The 16,238-nt window shown below is 33.3% G+C and overlaps 2 protein-coding genes across 2 annotated transcripts; one reads left to right on the top strand and one right to left on the bottom strand.

Annotated features, from left to right (window-relative positions):
- Positions 1 to 3,929: 3,929 nt before the first annotated feature.
- Positions 3,930 to 10,990, top strand: LOC119672016 (motile sperm domain-containing protein 2-like). The gene is made up of 3 exons (XM_038082966.1): positions 3,930 to 4,131; positions 4,196 to 4,546; positions 10,654 to 10,990. The coding sequence occupies exons 1-3, from the start codon at positions 4,033 to 4,035 to the stop codon at positions 10,867 to 10,869; spliced, it is 666 nt and encodes a 221-aa protein (XP_037938894.1). The 5' UTR covers positions 3,930 to 4,032; the 3' UTR covers positions 10,870 to 10,990.
- A 1,532-nt stretch (positions 10,991 to 12,522) lies between these two features.
- On the bottom strand, positions 12,523 to 14,739 carry LOC119672015 (regulator of chromosome condensation-like). Its single transcript, XM_038082965.1, has 2 exons — positions 13,717 to 14,739; positions 12,523 to 13,660 (listed from the first exon to the last, which is right to left on the bottom strand). The coding sequence occupies exons 1-2, from the start codon at positions 14,363 to 14,365 to the stop codon at positions 12,903 to 12,905; spliced, it is 1,407 nt and encodes a 468-aa protein (XP_037938893.1). The 5' UTR covers positions 14,366 to 14,739; the 3' UTR covers positions 12,523 to 12,902.
- Between the last annotated feature and the right edge of the window lie 1,499 nt (positions 14,740 to 16,238).

Below are 16,238 nucleotides of genomic sequence, written 5' to 3'. Positions count from 1 at the left end.
TAGTATGTATATATTCCTGCCAAATATATCATCTACATTCAAACAAGCTATAGCTTCCCTGATGGCGACCACTTCCGCCTGAAAGACACTACAATGATCTGGAAGCCTAAAGAAGGAAGATTTGTTCAATTCCTCTGAGAAAACTCCACTACCTACACCACTACTTGTTTTGGAACCGTCTGTGAAAATGGTTACGCCCTCATCTAAGAAGGGTCCACCTGACGTCCATGCCTCTCTAGATGGAAACACGACATCAAATTTCCTGTCAAAGTTGAGAGTGGGTGTGATGTAATCAACGTTTTTAGGAGTAAAATTGAAAAGATTTAGAATGGAGGCATGACCATAGTCACTGTCTCTCCATTGTGAAGTAGCTTTCAGTCTTAAAGCAGATGAAGCTGCCATTTGTTTACTAATAATATCCATTGGCAGTAACTGAAGCATCAAATCTAGTGCAATGGATGGTGTGGTGCATAGCGCTAATACAGAGTTCAGCTCTACGCTGAATCCTGTTAAGTACTGAGCAGTACGAAGATTTATCAAGAGCTGTCCACCATACCGTAATACCATACATTAATATGGGCCTAATAACAGCTATATATAGCCATTGGGTGATGCGAGGTTGAAGACCCCACTTCTTACCAATAGCTTTCTGACATAGAAGAAGCGCAACATTGGCTTTTCTTGCACGCTCTAGAGTGTTTTTCTTCCAAGTGAGTTTCCTGTCGAAAACTATACCTAAAAATTTGGCTTCCTCCTTCACATGTATCACAGAACCTCGTAGAGAGGGTGGAGAAAGATTCAGGACCGTATGTTTTCTTGTGAAAACCACGATTTCAGTTTTATTGGGATTCACCCCAAGGCCACATTTTTGTGTCCAATTGTTTAGGATATTAAGACCATTTTGTAGAATATCCCTAAGAGTGGTAGTATATTTTCCGGTGACCGTTATCGCAATATCATCCGCGTATGCAATAGTTTCGCATCCCTCCGCCTTCAGTTGTATTAGCAGTTCATTCACCACTATGTTCCAAAGGAGAGGGGAGAGTACTCCTCCTTGGGGGGTACCTCTATTTACCCTTCTGCATGCCGTTGATGAGCCCATCGTTGCTTCAATGAGTCTGCCAGTTAGCAGCTGATTTATAAAACCAATGAGCGCATCATCAACACCCAGACGCGAGATCGCGCTCACTATTGCACTCGGGAGTATATTGTTAAAGGCCCCTTCAATATCTACAAAAGCAACCATACAAAATTCTTTGAGTTTTATGGATTTTTCTATTCTGTAAGTGAGGGAGTGGAGAGCTGTCTCTGTAGATTTTCCCTTAGTGTAGGCATGCTGTGAGGGGGACCACTGGTTGGGGCTTACATCACGCCTTACTTCTACGTCTATTATTCTTTCAAGAGCCTTCAACATGAAAGAGGAGAGGCTTATAGGACGGAGTTCATTGGGGTTATGGTGCGAGGTTTTACCTGCTTTGGGTATAAAAACTACTCTAACCTCCCTCCATTTAATCGGGACATAGTTAAATAAGAAACAATGTCTAAAAATTGCCAAAAGCCGGTTGTGTATTAACTCCCACGAATTCTGAAGCTCAATTGGATGAATACCATCCGGTCCTGGTGATTTGTAGGGTTTAAAACTAAAAATAGCCCATTTGACGATCTGCAGGTTAACCTTAATAGAGTTAACCGGTGAGAGATTAAGGCACTCTGAGGATGCAGCTACCGAAGTAGAAGATCCCGGAAAGTGAGTATCTAGTAGTAATTGTAAAGATTCGCTACTATTATTGCACCATGTCCCGTCAGATTTAGGTAAAGTCAGAGAGTCCACGTAGGCGTATGAAGTACAATCTGTTAAGTGCTCTACAATATAATATTAAAATAAACAAATAAAAAACAGCTAAAGTTACAAACAAAAAAATTCATTAAATACTTTTGTAGAATATATATGTGTTATGTAGTAGTTTTGTTAGAACAGGTCTCTACGTAAGTCCACTGCTACTTCATTAATTACTATAACCACTACCTGATAAACAATACTGCAGTCAGGAATAGAGACAGATAATTCCAAATCTAAATCGTTCGAGAAGACCCGATTCTTTCATCATTCTTTTGACGCTATCTGTGTCGAAGGTAAGTTTTCTTCTTGGTGGCATGAATATTTTTTACTCACTTCTCAAGTTTTGAAATTCATGTTTTGAAAACCCTCTAATGATGTTAGAATCCTACCAAATTCAATACAAGTAGCTGAAGGAACAACTCCAGTGACTTCTCGGACTAGTTCTTAACGCACAGGCAATGCAAATAAGATTTGTTTTTGAACGTTAATCAGACTTCAAATAAATGAATTTCTAAATGGATAGTTATTATACTATTGTACCATATAACTTACTCCAACTACCGAAATATAGAATCATTGTATAATTTATGGAATTAGGTTTCAACAATCGCATTTTTGCAAATATACAAAACAACATTAGCCTTTATTACTTTGTCCTCAATATTAAGTTTCTAGTTGACTCTCCTGTCTAATTACTCAAAAAAAGAATTAAATTAGTTTTTCCGAAGTAAATTTATTGGCGCCTCATTCTATCCAACTTTAAAGATTTGCCATTTCCTCTTCTTATATCGCCAAATCTTAAGCGTATGCAATGACCTGGAGACCCTCCTTACTATGGCTAGAAATATATTATTTATTACTAAAGTCAATAGTACCTAGGAAGAAGAGAACACTTCATTGTGAAATATTTCTGCAATACTGTTTGTTTAAGGTGCAATTTACAAACTTGCAAATCCCTACAAGATGTTATGAGCGTTCAGATCTCAAGAAACAATATTTTTTAGACAGCTCTTACTCTTCTTACGAACATAAAAAACTCGTGCGGTGAAGCAACTTTGTCATAAGTGTAGTATTCCATAAAGTAATTTTTTTTAATATACAACCGTGAGACTTGCCTCTATAATCAATTTTACACCCTTCATCCTCATGTAGCTCTTGGATGAGAACTACATGAAAGCTGCCCAAAAATCTTATGGATATAAATTTAGAATGGTAAAGGTTTATCTAGAACAATAACATAAGAATACATCTGTGTAGCTTCTACCATTGACACTTATCATCCTTCTTTCCACTAGTGTTATCGGTAAGAAGATATTCTTCACTATACAGCAATCCTACGTAAGTTAGCTGCACTGATTTAGTAAAAGCCGCTATGCAAAACATGTTTGTCACTTTCTATTTCTGCTAGATATGCGGCTGCATTCAGTAAACCAAGAAATTCGACATTAAGAATCAGCATTTCTTTTTTCAATTCAATTCTTAGATCTGCCAGTTCTGCTGCTAACCAGACTAATAACTCCAGTTATTAGTCTGCTAAGAATATCCTCATTGTTTACTACTGCCAAAGGTTCTAAATGATTTTAACCTTTAGGTTTTAAATACTACGTTAGCACAATGGGCCTATAGACCTAAATGAACCCCTTTTGGGATCGCTGCTATTACCTAACCTCAACTAAGGAAGTTGATATCACTGTAGAAATTCAAAAATTGATGACATATATTTGCTAAATTAATCACTATATGCCGCTTCCTGGAACTAGCGTCGTCCTCCTTAGGAGTAAACATATGCTTAACATCAGTAACATCTGTAAGCTCTATGATTTTCATATCTACATTATAAACGTGTTTCGTTTGTGTGTGCTGATTTCTTGGCCTACTGCGTGAAGTCTTTTCAATATAAATTTTTCGGAAACAGTCTTATATATTAAACAAACCCAACATCTAATTAAATTACTTTAGTAGGTACTGTTTAGAATTCTTGTTATATTCATTTTAAATTCAAAGGCAATGGACAACACAGATAGATTGCAATTAAATGTCAATATCAAATTTCAAAAATGATATCATGATTTTAAGCTTCAATATTCAATATTTTTTGGTTTATATCTAAATTCAATCCGCAAATTTAATCCTAATCAACAAAATTTAAAAGTTTAAATAATTCTTTTTAATGAAATTTTTCTCCCCATAAAATGTTACGTATATCACCAAAAGATGTACTTACCTTCTCCGATAAGAATGACACTGTTCTTAACGTAGCTAATGAAACTAACTCTGCAGTTGTATATAAGGTATAATAAATGAAAGTGAACGGTACATGTTTATATAAACTATATATAATATTTATAATCGCAGATCCAAACAACATCACCAGATAAATTTCGTGTTCGACCACGCTGTGGTGTTTTGCAGCCAGGAGAATCGTTGGATTCTAGTATATTAATAAAAGCTACATGTACACTGCAACAGGATTTTTCAAAGGATAAATTTCGTGTTATTTCATTACAAATCACACCGTGTGAGGCCAAAGGAGACACTGCAGCATTATACAAAAATCTTACAGTCGATAACCCGAATATAAAAGAACATCGTTTACGCAGCGCTCCTGCGTGCGCGGCGGAACCCACAGAATGTATGTTGAATAAGCAAAAATCCATGGAATCTCCTTGCATGGGTAATGCAATAAATGATGGTAATGATACAGAAGTAAGTATAAAAATATTTTAACATACATACTTTTGTTGACATGATTTGACACGACTAGACCTCTTCTAAGAACCTACATTGAATGTTAAAAAGTGCTTGTTTAAGAGAGTTTACAATGTATTAGACATAACAGAAATATCTTTTAAACCTTCTCTTTTAACAATTATCACAATAATTGTATATAAAAAAATATCAAGATAACGCTTTAGGATTTTATATCGGAAAGAAAATAAACGTCATATTTTTCAATATTATTCTCACTGGTATAAACGAAAAGGTTCAAGGTAAATATAAATTTTTAAAGACAGGTATTTATAGTACAGCCATTACTTTAAGCCATTGGCAACTATATTGATATGACAGATCCTTTACTGTTGTACTCCCAAAATTTTTTGACATATGTACGATTAAAAGTGGAGTAGTAGTATTAGTAGAGTAGAGTTGGTAAACGACAAATTACACTTATCGACCAACACCTGTTACTGACTTTTTAACAAAGTAGCAATCCTAATAATTTACCGGTATCCCGAAGGACTACCTTCTTAGAAACAATAACTTCGCTCATTTAAATATATTGAAATTTTGACAATATATCAGTGAGTACACACCTATTTTTAAAAGATTCACTTAACTTTAGAAAATACCATGTACTGTTAGAAATAAGTATGTTTTTTTAAATAATCGCTACAATTACGTTTATAGGTATTTTTCATAAAGAGGTTTTATTGAAGTACAAAGTTCGATTTTTTATTTTAATAATTTTTTTTAAAGCGTTGTTCCAGAACTTAGATATAATTTTATTCTATTCAACATAATACATTCCAGTATTTAAAATATTAATAAAATATTAATGACTTTTTATTAATATTTTCAATTCGAAAGAAATATTTTGATATCTCTTCAATATATACATTAGGGTGTCCCAGAGTATAAGGGCGAAATTTTTTTTTTCGATTTGAAATACGCATACCTCTTATTTTTTTTCTATTTGATACTAGTAACTAAAATAATAAATATTATTGGTATCGGATAACGATAACCCGTGCCGACTTGATCCCAAACTTTTAACAGAAAGTTTGTATTGAAACTATAGAAGACAGTTTAGACCTTCATGTTTATTCAGTAAATAAATCACTATTTTACCTGTCTCTTATATTTATTAAGTATTTATTATTAAAATGATGTTAATTATTTAATTTTCGTTTTAGAGTTTGTTAAAGTCAGGATAAACATATCAGTGTTCTTGTACGCAGCGTAGTAAAAATTCCTTTTGTTCGTCTTCAACAGTGATTTTGCCATGAAAGTCTTGCATTAACTTAACCGCTCTTTCTGCTGTATCATTAACTGCTCTCAGTGTTAGCACCTTGTTTTTAGCATGTTGAAATGAAGCATTACTAGACCATGAAGTAGGGCATTCGTTGAGAAAACTGTCATCAATTTTGAGTCGATTAAACAAAGCCTTGCTTTTCAATGAAACAAAGTCATCGATGTTTTTCTCATAAAGTGAACCACAAAGTTTATCTTTTGAAGGGATATATCGTTTACTGTGGGCTGATGGGTTTTCTTTGGCTAAGTTTTTAACTATTTTTGCCTTTCTTTCATGGTCAACATCATCGTCAAATAGGGACAAGACAGCCACTTCATCAATTAAATACCATAAATGCTGACAGAACTTTTGTAAAACTGTTTTTGAGATAATTTTGTCAATTGTTTCATAAGCCTTCATGGTCTTCAGGAAACACAAATCCTGGTAAGGTGCTTTTACCGCTGAAATGCATTGCAGCCAAGGTTTGACGTAGGATGTCACGATGAAAAGGCAGACGTCTAACAGAGCCGCTTTATCCTTGTTAGGCATTATAAATTGAGAGCTAAGTAATGAAATTTTTAATAAATAAATTGCCCTCGCCATCCAGCGCGCTTGCTGCATGGCACCTGGAGGTCGAATCTTAAATTTCTTTTCTGTATCTCCACCAAGGAATATTATTGAAAGCTCTATTAATTCTCTATAGTCGTTTCTAACAATTTTCTTAGTCAATTCAGTTCGATAAAATTCCAGCAGTTTGTCAATTTCTGAAGCATTCAAGTAAGATAACCTTTTTGTAGGATACTGTACTTTCTTAGGATCGATATTTGTCCAGTTTTCTTGTAACCTTTTGAATAATGGAATGTTAGGATTGTTAGTAACTTGACTAATTTTAGCTTCAAAAACGCCTTTCAATATCAATTCGTAGATGTGATGACGGCAAGCAAAAATAAGCATATCTCGATTAAATTTTTATTCGAGAAGCACACAAGCACCATTAATACGACCAGTATTTGAACCAGTAGTATCACAACAAAGGATTTGCACTTTATCTTCGAGATTCCAGTCAGTAACCGCATTCCAAACTGCCTGTGCCTGTTCACTTCCTGTACAGTTGTCTAATTTTGGCACCGCAATAAGTTGTTCTTTATCACGATACGAAATAACAATCGGGAGACGTTCTTCTCTACATTTGCGCACATCTAAAGCCGGCAACAGTTTGCCATCCCAATGGACAGTTACAATGTCTGGTACTTCGTTTTGGAAATCGACTTTAATAATTTCTGCACGCTGTTTTCGTTTTTCTGTGCGAATTCTTTGAATGGAGGACTTGCTTATAGGAAATTCGTCAGTATTGTGTCCAAGTGCCTCAAGAGTAGCTTCAATAATAAATACAGAATTTCTCATACTTAACTGACACCTATCTAAAGCTGCCACTAACTTTGGAGTGATAAAATTTTTCCTTATAGAAGTTTTTTTAGTAGCGGACTGCGCACTCCCAGTTTGGATGGGTAAATTTTCTTGTAGATCCATTATTTCAGAATCAGAAAATAAAGTTTCGTGATAAGATATCGTCGAAGCAGTTAAGGATAAACAATAATTAGCACGACGCTTTTGTTCCTCAATGTTTCTAAGATGCGCTTTTTCCTCTTTTTCGGCTAATTTTTTGTCCGCTCCAGCTAAGTAACCAGGTCGACCTGGCTCTCTCTGGCGCTGCAAGAAGATTTTATCTTCATTTATCTTTATTAATTTAAGCGCGTCAGCATGTGCAATGTCAAACAAATTGTCTAAGTTTGTAATAAACTCTTGTCGACGCTGCTCGTACACGTATTGTGTTTTGTTCGCATTTTTCTGCAAACCTCTCCAAACTTGGTATAATGTAATTAACTTCTTAACACAGTTAGGTATAGCTTTAGTTGGTATACGTGCCTTTTCCCAATAAATAATGCACTCACGAATAGTAAGATTTGCGCTTTCAGTAATACTTAAATTCACTTCACGAATGTTGTAGAACAGAACTGCCAATACTTGTCCATTAGAGGGAAGTTTTGAACCAGTGATTTGATGTTTTACATCCCCAATTAAAAATATTTCCTTTTTAAAACTGCGTAATCCTATTGACATATAATGCGCTTACTACTAAAACAAACAAATAATAACGAGCACTGCAATAACTTTGCTGTGATGCGCTAAAGGATGCAAGTTCTGACATGTTTCGACAAGTCGGCACGGGTTCCTTTATTTCAAATGACATGAAAATTTATTTACAATTGTTTTGACACTATTCAAACATAATTACAGGGTATGCGTTGAAAAAAAAAGAATTTGATTTTTTTGGGACACCCTAATATACATACAGTGGCTCACAGCTTATTTGATGCAAGCAAAAATTTTTTGAAAAATGTTGTTTATTTCAAAATATTTTGCAAAATTAAAAAAACAAAGTATGCAGAGTTATTGTTTATAGTGTGTTTATTCATTTTAAAAAAAAAAATCCCAAAAATCTTCTTCCATTCCTTAGTAATGCATCAAAAACCAACAGCAAATGAAAAATTCATGTCACAGCTTAAATGATCCAACATCAAAAAAATTAATATTTTTACAAACTTCCGGACTAATTCTAAGTACTTAGTACTTTGTTGGATATCCCTTATTAGTAATAACAGCATGAAGCCTTTTTGGCATGGAATCAACCAGTTTTTTGGTATAATCTGGACTAATTTTACTTCACTCTTGCTGTAAAGCGTTTCTTAAGTCAAAATTGTTGCGGATGTCATGTTTTCTGATATTTGTCTTCAAAACGGACCACAAATTTTCAATAACGTTCACGTCTGGTGATTGTGCAGGAGTTTGGACAATGTGTGGACATTGCCATATCAACCACGTTTGTACTAATGCTGACTTGTGCTTAGGGTCGTTGTCTTGGTAAAAGCGAAAATCATCTGCAATCTGCAATTTCGTTGCACTTTGAATCAAATTTTCTTGAAGAAGCTTTAAGTAAATATTTTTATTCATAGATTCTTCGATGAAGACCAAATTTCCTACTCCATTTGATGACATACATGCCCAAACCATAACATTACCACCTCCGTGTTTTACGGTAGCACGTAAATTTTGTGGTTTGAGCTCAGAATTGACTTCGCGCAATACATAAGATCTTCCATCTGATCCAAATAAGTTTATTTTGACTTCGTCTGCAAAAAGTACATTTCGCCAAAATGCTGGACTCTTATTTAAATGCTCTCGTGCAAACTGCAACCTTTTAATTCTATTTTTTGCACTTACGAAAGGTTTCTTTACAGCTATTCTTCCATTGAAATTTGATTCTCTCAATATTCTGCGGACGTTTTCAGGATAACAAATTTTTCCAAAATCTATTTTGGCCATGTCTGTCAATTTTGGAGCGCTAATTGTTGGATTTTTTCGAGTTTGGTTTACCAAATACCTCGATTCTTTTTCTGTAAAAATTTTATTGGGAGCCTTTCGTCCCTTATTTTCTATGCGATTTTCATGTACGAAGCGTTCAATTATGTGTTGAACTGTTGAAGAGCTTATATTGACCATTTCACCAATTTTACGCTGGGGAATTCCCTTTTTAAAGTACTCCAACACTAACTCACGCTTTTCAATTGATGTGCGCCGTCCCATGGTTAACAAAATGCACTCACTTTAATTTTTATAATATTTTCGCTCAAAAACTAGATTACAAATGATCGTAGAATAAAAATATTTTAATTTCTGTGTAATCTGGCGACAAAAATAACGGTATTCTCAACTGCATCATTTAAGCTGTGACATGAATTTTTCATTTGCTTTTGGTTTTTGATGCATTACTAAGGAATGGAAGAAGATTTTTGGGGTTTTTTTTTTTAAAAATGAATAAACACACTATAAACAATAACTCTGCATACTTTGTTTTTTTAATTTTGCAAAATATTTTGAAATAAACAACATTTTTCAAAAAATTTTTGCTTGCATCAAATAAGCTGTGAGCCACTGTATATTATGTTGAGGCTAGTTGAGTCAGTACACTTGAGCACTTTTACTTTCCATTAACTGCGAAATTTCTTTATAATCGCTCTCTATGCCTTGACTGGATTATTGTTTATCACTTCTTCAGACTAAGCAATAATTGACCTCAAATCTGCATAACTACGCGAGGAGCCTGTAACCATTCTGAGATTCGATAACGCGATGTTGGTAAGCCTGTCAGTTTTCGTAACTAATTTCACGGCTCTATCCTTTATGTATTTTTTGATCGGATCAAACTTGAGGTCCCTGTGGATGTCATTCATCATTATGTACCATGTACCTTGAAACGTCGTCTCAGAGTCTGGCCTTGTGCAATTTTTAGCTGGCGAATGGTAATGTTTGAGGCCTTGCTAAACTCTACACATCCAGATAGCAATGACGGTCGAATTGTTTGGTTATATAACAGCTTCCTGTTCTGAGCATTGAGATTTTGTCCACCGTGATGCCTAGATATTTAACGCTACCCAGTTTATAACCATATCTCCCACTCTCACTCTCGACGGATTCTGTCTCCACTTACGCGTAATAAACAGAGCTTTAGTTTTTTCATTATTGATTTTTATTTTTCATTTCTGGAAATACTCCAGGATGAGGTATATATGCTCTTGAAGTGTGTTGGTTATGTTGAGAGCACATTTATCCGAGTGTAGCATACACGTATCGTATTTCTATACTTTTAATGTTTCAAATTATACATACTTTTATTATTTAAATTGATAATGATACATGTAATTTGATAAAGTATAATATTAAATAAAAACCTATTTCTTAGGGTTCTCAGGACTCAGGTGAACACCATGGTAAAAGGAATAAGCCACAACGCAAGACAGAAAAACTACAATACTTCACGATAACCTTAATAGTATTTCTTTCCATGGCCTTTGCGTTTATGTTTTGGAAACAATCACAATTCAATGATAAAATACAAACTCAAATTGAAGAGGCTTTGAAAAATAGTATGGCAAGTAATACAGACGAACAAAATTAAGATTGCTGCCTATATACAAAATCGGGGACACTGTGAACTCTATGTGGCGAGTACCATATATTTTTTATGTTGATATAATAGTATTTGTGTATTATCTCCTACAGAAAAAATTTAAATTACAGTTTAATTGTGTTTTTCATATAAAAATAAATTTTCGAAATTGAACGTTAATATTAATTACCAGTAAAACAATTAAATTTAATTATTTATCACATATAACACAATAAAATAAATAATGTCTTATCATTCAATTGAAGTCCATTGTTTTTATTGTTAAGACATCGCCTCCACATCTTGGTAAAGCTTTACAAACGCAATTGTAATTGAGTATCCCGAACACTGTCCTTTATGACTCACTCAAAATCACTCACATCGACGTGTACGTCCTCTCACTCGAAGGTACCTTACCCGACTATACAATCTACCCTCTGACATATCCGCCCCAGCACTCTTCCCGCAGATTTCGACCAAGCCTTGCGCCATAAACGCCTTCTGTATCTCTCTCTTTACCTCGATAAGCGGAACTCTCATCCCTCCATTATCCCTCTCTACAACCGCGGTTCTTGTGAATCTGATCATAGAGTCTACCGCTAGCCTATAATCCCACCCCCTTCACAAATTTCCAGTCTACCGTCTTCATGGTCATGCTTTCTAGCTTAGACATGCTAGGTATTAAACCTCTTGCTCTCATCTCTATCCTATCATTACTAGAATGAAGTTACCATATTACTGTGCAAATTTTCTCCATTCATTTCTAAGAGGTAGTTTTAGTGAGTTTAAGTCGCACATTGCGGCTTCTAATACATTCCACTTACTTAAAAAAAAAAAATAAGTTTCCCGAACAAAGTGATGCGGAAGAAAGTCCCTAGATTATTAAAGCATTATATACTGGTGCTGCAAATATTTAATGGATTAACTTGTTTGATGTTCGAACCGAGCACTGTGATGTTTGACTATGTCTCTGCTTGAACACCGAGCTTCTTGATAAAGTTCCAAAAACAGTCGGATGTACGTCCCGAAACCACTTGTCGAGTTCGACGACTAAATGCCGTTTAACACTTCCAAAAGGGACTACACCAGCAAAACTGGTCGAGCATCACTATACGTGGCTAGTAACTAACTTTGACAACGCAAATATGTATTATTTTCTAAATTTGTATGAGTTAGTGAAAAAGTAATAGTGTACGTAAAAATCTTACCGAAGTCCAGGCAGTGTAAACACTGCTTAAAGCAGATTACTGTGAGTATTTGTTTAAAGATTTTCGAACTTTAAAACGGTTCGATCTAAATATTTTTTGGATTGAATATACTCGAATTTCTCAAATATTGTACTGATCAAATATTTTTTATTATGTTTGATTAAAGATCGATCACCTAACTTATTGTTGTTTTTAATGTAAGTTAAACCTTTAAAAAAACCTGCGTTGTCCTGGCAATTCTCAAAAGTTTACAAATATGTGAAGTATCAGCTCTTGCAGCTTCTGTGTATAGCCAGGAGCGTGCATATCTTTACCCACAAACACTCATTTCTCAGGACAACTCATATCATTATTGAAATTTTATCGTTCTCAGCAAACATTTGGCTTCGTATTTTTTTTTGTTTGTAATTAAGAGTATTCAAATGTCACCGTGATAATTTTTATTCTTTATTTATTTTTCAAAAAAATTAAATATAATTTTATATATTAAATTCTATTAAATCTCACTGAAATATTGAAAGTTGTGACTAAAATATTGTAGTAAGTCCATAGGCCAGTCGAGTTAAAGTTGTACCGCATGCTATAAATCCGTGTCATCCATTTATCCCTGTTAACTTTCCAAATGTGTTAATATTGTATATTGTATGAGAAGTCCATCTACGCGGTAGAAATTAGCGAATTTTATACTACAAATTTATTTATTAGATTTTAAGTAACAATTTTAAAAAGAGACAGTCACAAATATGCAAACAATAATTTTTTTATTGTGAAATTTGGATTCTCTCCTCTGGTCATTCATTAACACCTTATCACTACATTAACATCAATTACAATCTATTTCTTTTTACGTCCTCGCTTTGCAGTAGCATCTATTTCCGTTGCAACATTATTTACTTCTTTTTTATCATCATTTTTTCCATTTACTATTTTATTTGTAATTTTTTCCTTCTCTGTAGTTGCTGTTGTTGCTGTGGCTGTTGTTTTTCCCTTGATGCTATTATTATTATCAGTTACCAAGAAAATGCTATGCTGTCCACCACCAGAAGCTTTAAGAATTCTTTTATTTTCAGTATTTTTACTAATTATTAGTTCTGGTTCCCAAACATCATCCTCGTTGCCAGTGCCTAATGATAAATTCGTACCCATTCCCCATGAATACAATTTACCCTCATCAGTCACTGCAAATGAAAAACATTCGCCACATGAAATACTTTGTATTTTTTCATTTTGAAGCTTATCAATAGCTTGAAGTTCTCGTTGATCTGAAACATTTTTACCAATTCCAAGACGTCCATAATCACCTCTTCCAACAGCATAACATTTACCATCGTTTTTAAGTACTAATGTATGATGTTGGCCGCCAGCTATATCTTTGGCATTTTCTAAATTTGTTCTGACTGGGTATAACACTCTTTCTTCCACGTTATTATAAATAAGTTGAACATAATTATTTAATCCAAATACCCAAATACTGTTAGTATTAGATTCGCGTAAGTATGTGCAATAGCTGGAAGCCCAGATTTTTTCCACAGGTTTTCCACGCTTCATAATAATTTCTCCAGGTGTTAATAGAATTTTTTTGCCTTGGCGTCCTGTAAAATAAAACTTTAGAATGTGTAATTATATATACATATTTAAGATTTCGTACCTTCACCAGAAACTGAACGATTTGGTACGCGTCCAAGTTGTCCTTGTTCAGCGCATCCAAAAGTGTAAACTTTACCTCTACTAGTTAAAACAACTAAATGATCAGACCCCGAAGCTATTTCAGTACAATTTGTTAATCCCATTACATCGACGGGTAATTTTTGAATTCCATCAACTGTTAAGCCCATACTTCCGTGAGAATCACGAAAGCTTCCCCAAGCAAAAACTCGTCCATCGTCCAATAAACACGCAGAATGGGAATCACCTGCCGAAATCATAAGTGCTTTAGTGGGTAGTTTAACTAGATCAGGCTCAAAAGCATCATCTTCGTCTGCAGTCGGACGACCAAGAGCGCCTTCATCATTACAACCGAATGAATATACAGCACCGTCAGCAGTTAATATTAAATTGTGCATGCCACCAGCACAAATATCGACAACATTTGGTACTTTTTCCAACATAGCAGGTCGTTTCCGTTCACAGACATCTACGCCAAGTCCCAATTGACCCATTTCGCCAGCACCACATACTAGGGCGTATCCACCAATGCTTGGACGATTAGGCATAGACAATTCAAAATTTGGTCGTACTTTTTTTACTGTAGCCGTAATCACTACATCATTTGTAGGAACTTTCCGTTTTGTCGGCATGATTATAATATTTTTTTTGTTTGCTGGAGATCAGAAATTGTAGTCTCACTGAATGTTAGGTTAGAATTACTAGCTATGTCTTACGTCTTTAAAATTTCTTCGTGCTAATTTATTTTACTTTTTATCGACCGCACACACCGAGATCAAAAACTTAAATATTCTATATATAATTTATATATATTAATAAAATGTATGATCAGTCAATATTGTCTGTCTGCGCGGGAAAAGACCGGTGTACACATTTATAAACGAAAAAATGCGCTCATACTTAAACAGCTGATGAGCTTGAGGTTGCCAGATTTTGAAAAACAATGTATATGGTGTTTACGGTAGGAATATTTTAATTCACTACAAATTTAATATCGACTTTTAATATTTTATTGTACAATTAAATATTTTTGATAGTATAATATTTATAAAATAGTATTTATTAAATTTATAAATTTCATATCATAGGTACGTTTAAGTTGGCATTGAATTATTGCAATAAATGGAAATACTGTAATTTTTTTTAAGAAGTGTTCATGTCAACCGTTTTGAATTGATTATAATATATACATATAAAATGTCAAATTTTTTTCCTAGCAATAGTTAATAAAAAAATTTGATATGCCGAAAATTGAATTTGATAAGAAATTATATTCATAAGTTTAAATTTCACAATTTAAGCTTCAACAATTTGCGCTATTGTAAATGATTTTCATAAACTAAAATATATCATAATAAAATATTATTGCGAAACACCCAATATTTTTATATACGAATATTTTATTAACTTGTGTTGTGTGAATAAACCATAGCTAAGGACAGTATATGTATATTAAAAACATTTTTTATAAATAATTAGTTCTGTTTAGTAATGTTATAAATTCCGAATTCCTTAAGTCAAACAAATGGTTGGGAAAATTGGTTCTGTTTGAATATATTGTTAGCTATAAATAAAACCTGGCTTAATAACTACCATAAATAATTTTAAAAAAATTTTTTAAATTGGGAATTATGTTGGTAATATTTTTTTTTTTTAAATCTCATTATTTATTTATTTTTTTCAAAACACACCAAGACAGTGTAGTATTTACTTAATCAATATTTACTTAAAAATACATTATATTTTATAATTATATTATAAACTTTAACTGCAAAGAATTCATTTTTATTCTAATATATGGTTTCATTTTACATTTTCGATTTTGTACAATCGTCTACGCAGACCGTAAATGTCTTATTAAAGCAAAAATAAGCAATTGAGAAACAAATATTCGCTTTCGACATACAAAACCACATTCCCATTTCATAGACAGACATTTCGAACAAATGTGTTGAATGCTAATGAATACACTGAACATACATGCACCTTTTTTAGTTATATGACAATTTTAAGAAAGCCCTTTGACATTATTTTGTATTATTTTTGACAAACACAAAAGAAAACGTCAACAATTTAATATAACATTCCTATTTTTTTACTGGCGACATTTTTCTTACAAAAATACTCACAAGAGTTATCAATTTTTTCTATAATATAATTGTTAAGCCATAATTATTTCTTTAGTTCCAAAATTTATTTTTAGCAAACAACAACCAAAAGATATGTACTTTTATGAATCAACTGTCGAGTGAAATGAAAATAAAGATATGCTTAACAAAACTTGGACGCTTTAGCATTATAACTATTTAGGACATATATTAATTTAATGAAATTCATAAAATATATCAGAAAAGGCTTACATATAAGATTTCTTAAGTAAAATTTAAAATATAGAGATATATAATATAATAATATAAGTTTATAGATATAAATAATTTTTTTTTTTTTGTGTATTTTATTTAAATTGCACCTAGTCTACTTAAACTAATTAGTAATATTGATATG

The sequence above is a fragment of the Teleopsis dalmanni genome, chromosome 1, assembly GCF_002237135.1.
Source record: "Teleopsis dalmanni isolate 2A chromosome 1, ASM223713v2, whole genome shotgun sequence".
Lineage (NCBI taxonomy): Eukaryota > Metazoa > Arthropoda > Insecta > Diptera > Diopsidae > Teleopsis > Teleopsis dalmanni.
The sequence above is the reverse complement of the archived record's forward strand: the minus strand, read 5'-3'. Positions and strand labels throughout refer to the sequence as shown.

What these genes read in the sequence shown, in the direction of transcription:
- LOC119672015 (XM_038082965.1), bottom strand. Translation starts at nt 14,365, where the DNA reads ATGCCGACAAAACGGAAAGTTCCTACAAATGATGTAGTGATTACGGCT. An exon ending in TCGTTCAGTTTCTGGTGAAG is followed by an intron (nt 13,661 to 13,716) that starts GTACGAAATCTT and finishes TTTATTTTACAG; the next exon opens with GACGCCAAGGCAAAAAAATT.
- LOC119672016 (XM_038082966.1), top strand. Translation starts at nt 4,033, where the DNA reads ATGTTACGTATATCACCAAAAGATGTACTTACCTTCTCCGATAAGAAT. An exon ending in ACTCTGCAGTTGTATATAAG is followed by an intron (nt 4,132 to 4,195) that starts GTATAATAAATG and finishes TTATAATCGCAG; the next exon opens with ATCCAAACAACATCACCAGA. An exon ending in ATGATGGTAATGATACAGAA is followed by an intron (nt 4,547 to 10,653) that starts GTAAGTATAAAA and finishes CCTATTTCTTAG; the next exon opens with GGTTCTCAGGACTCAGGTGA.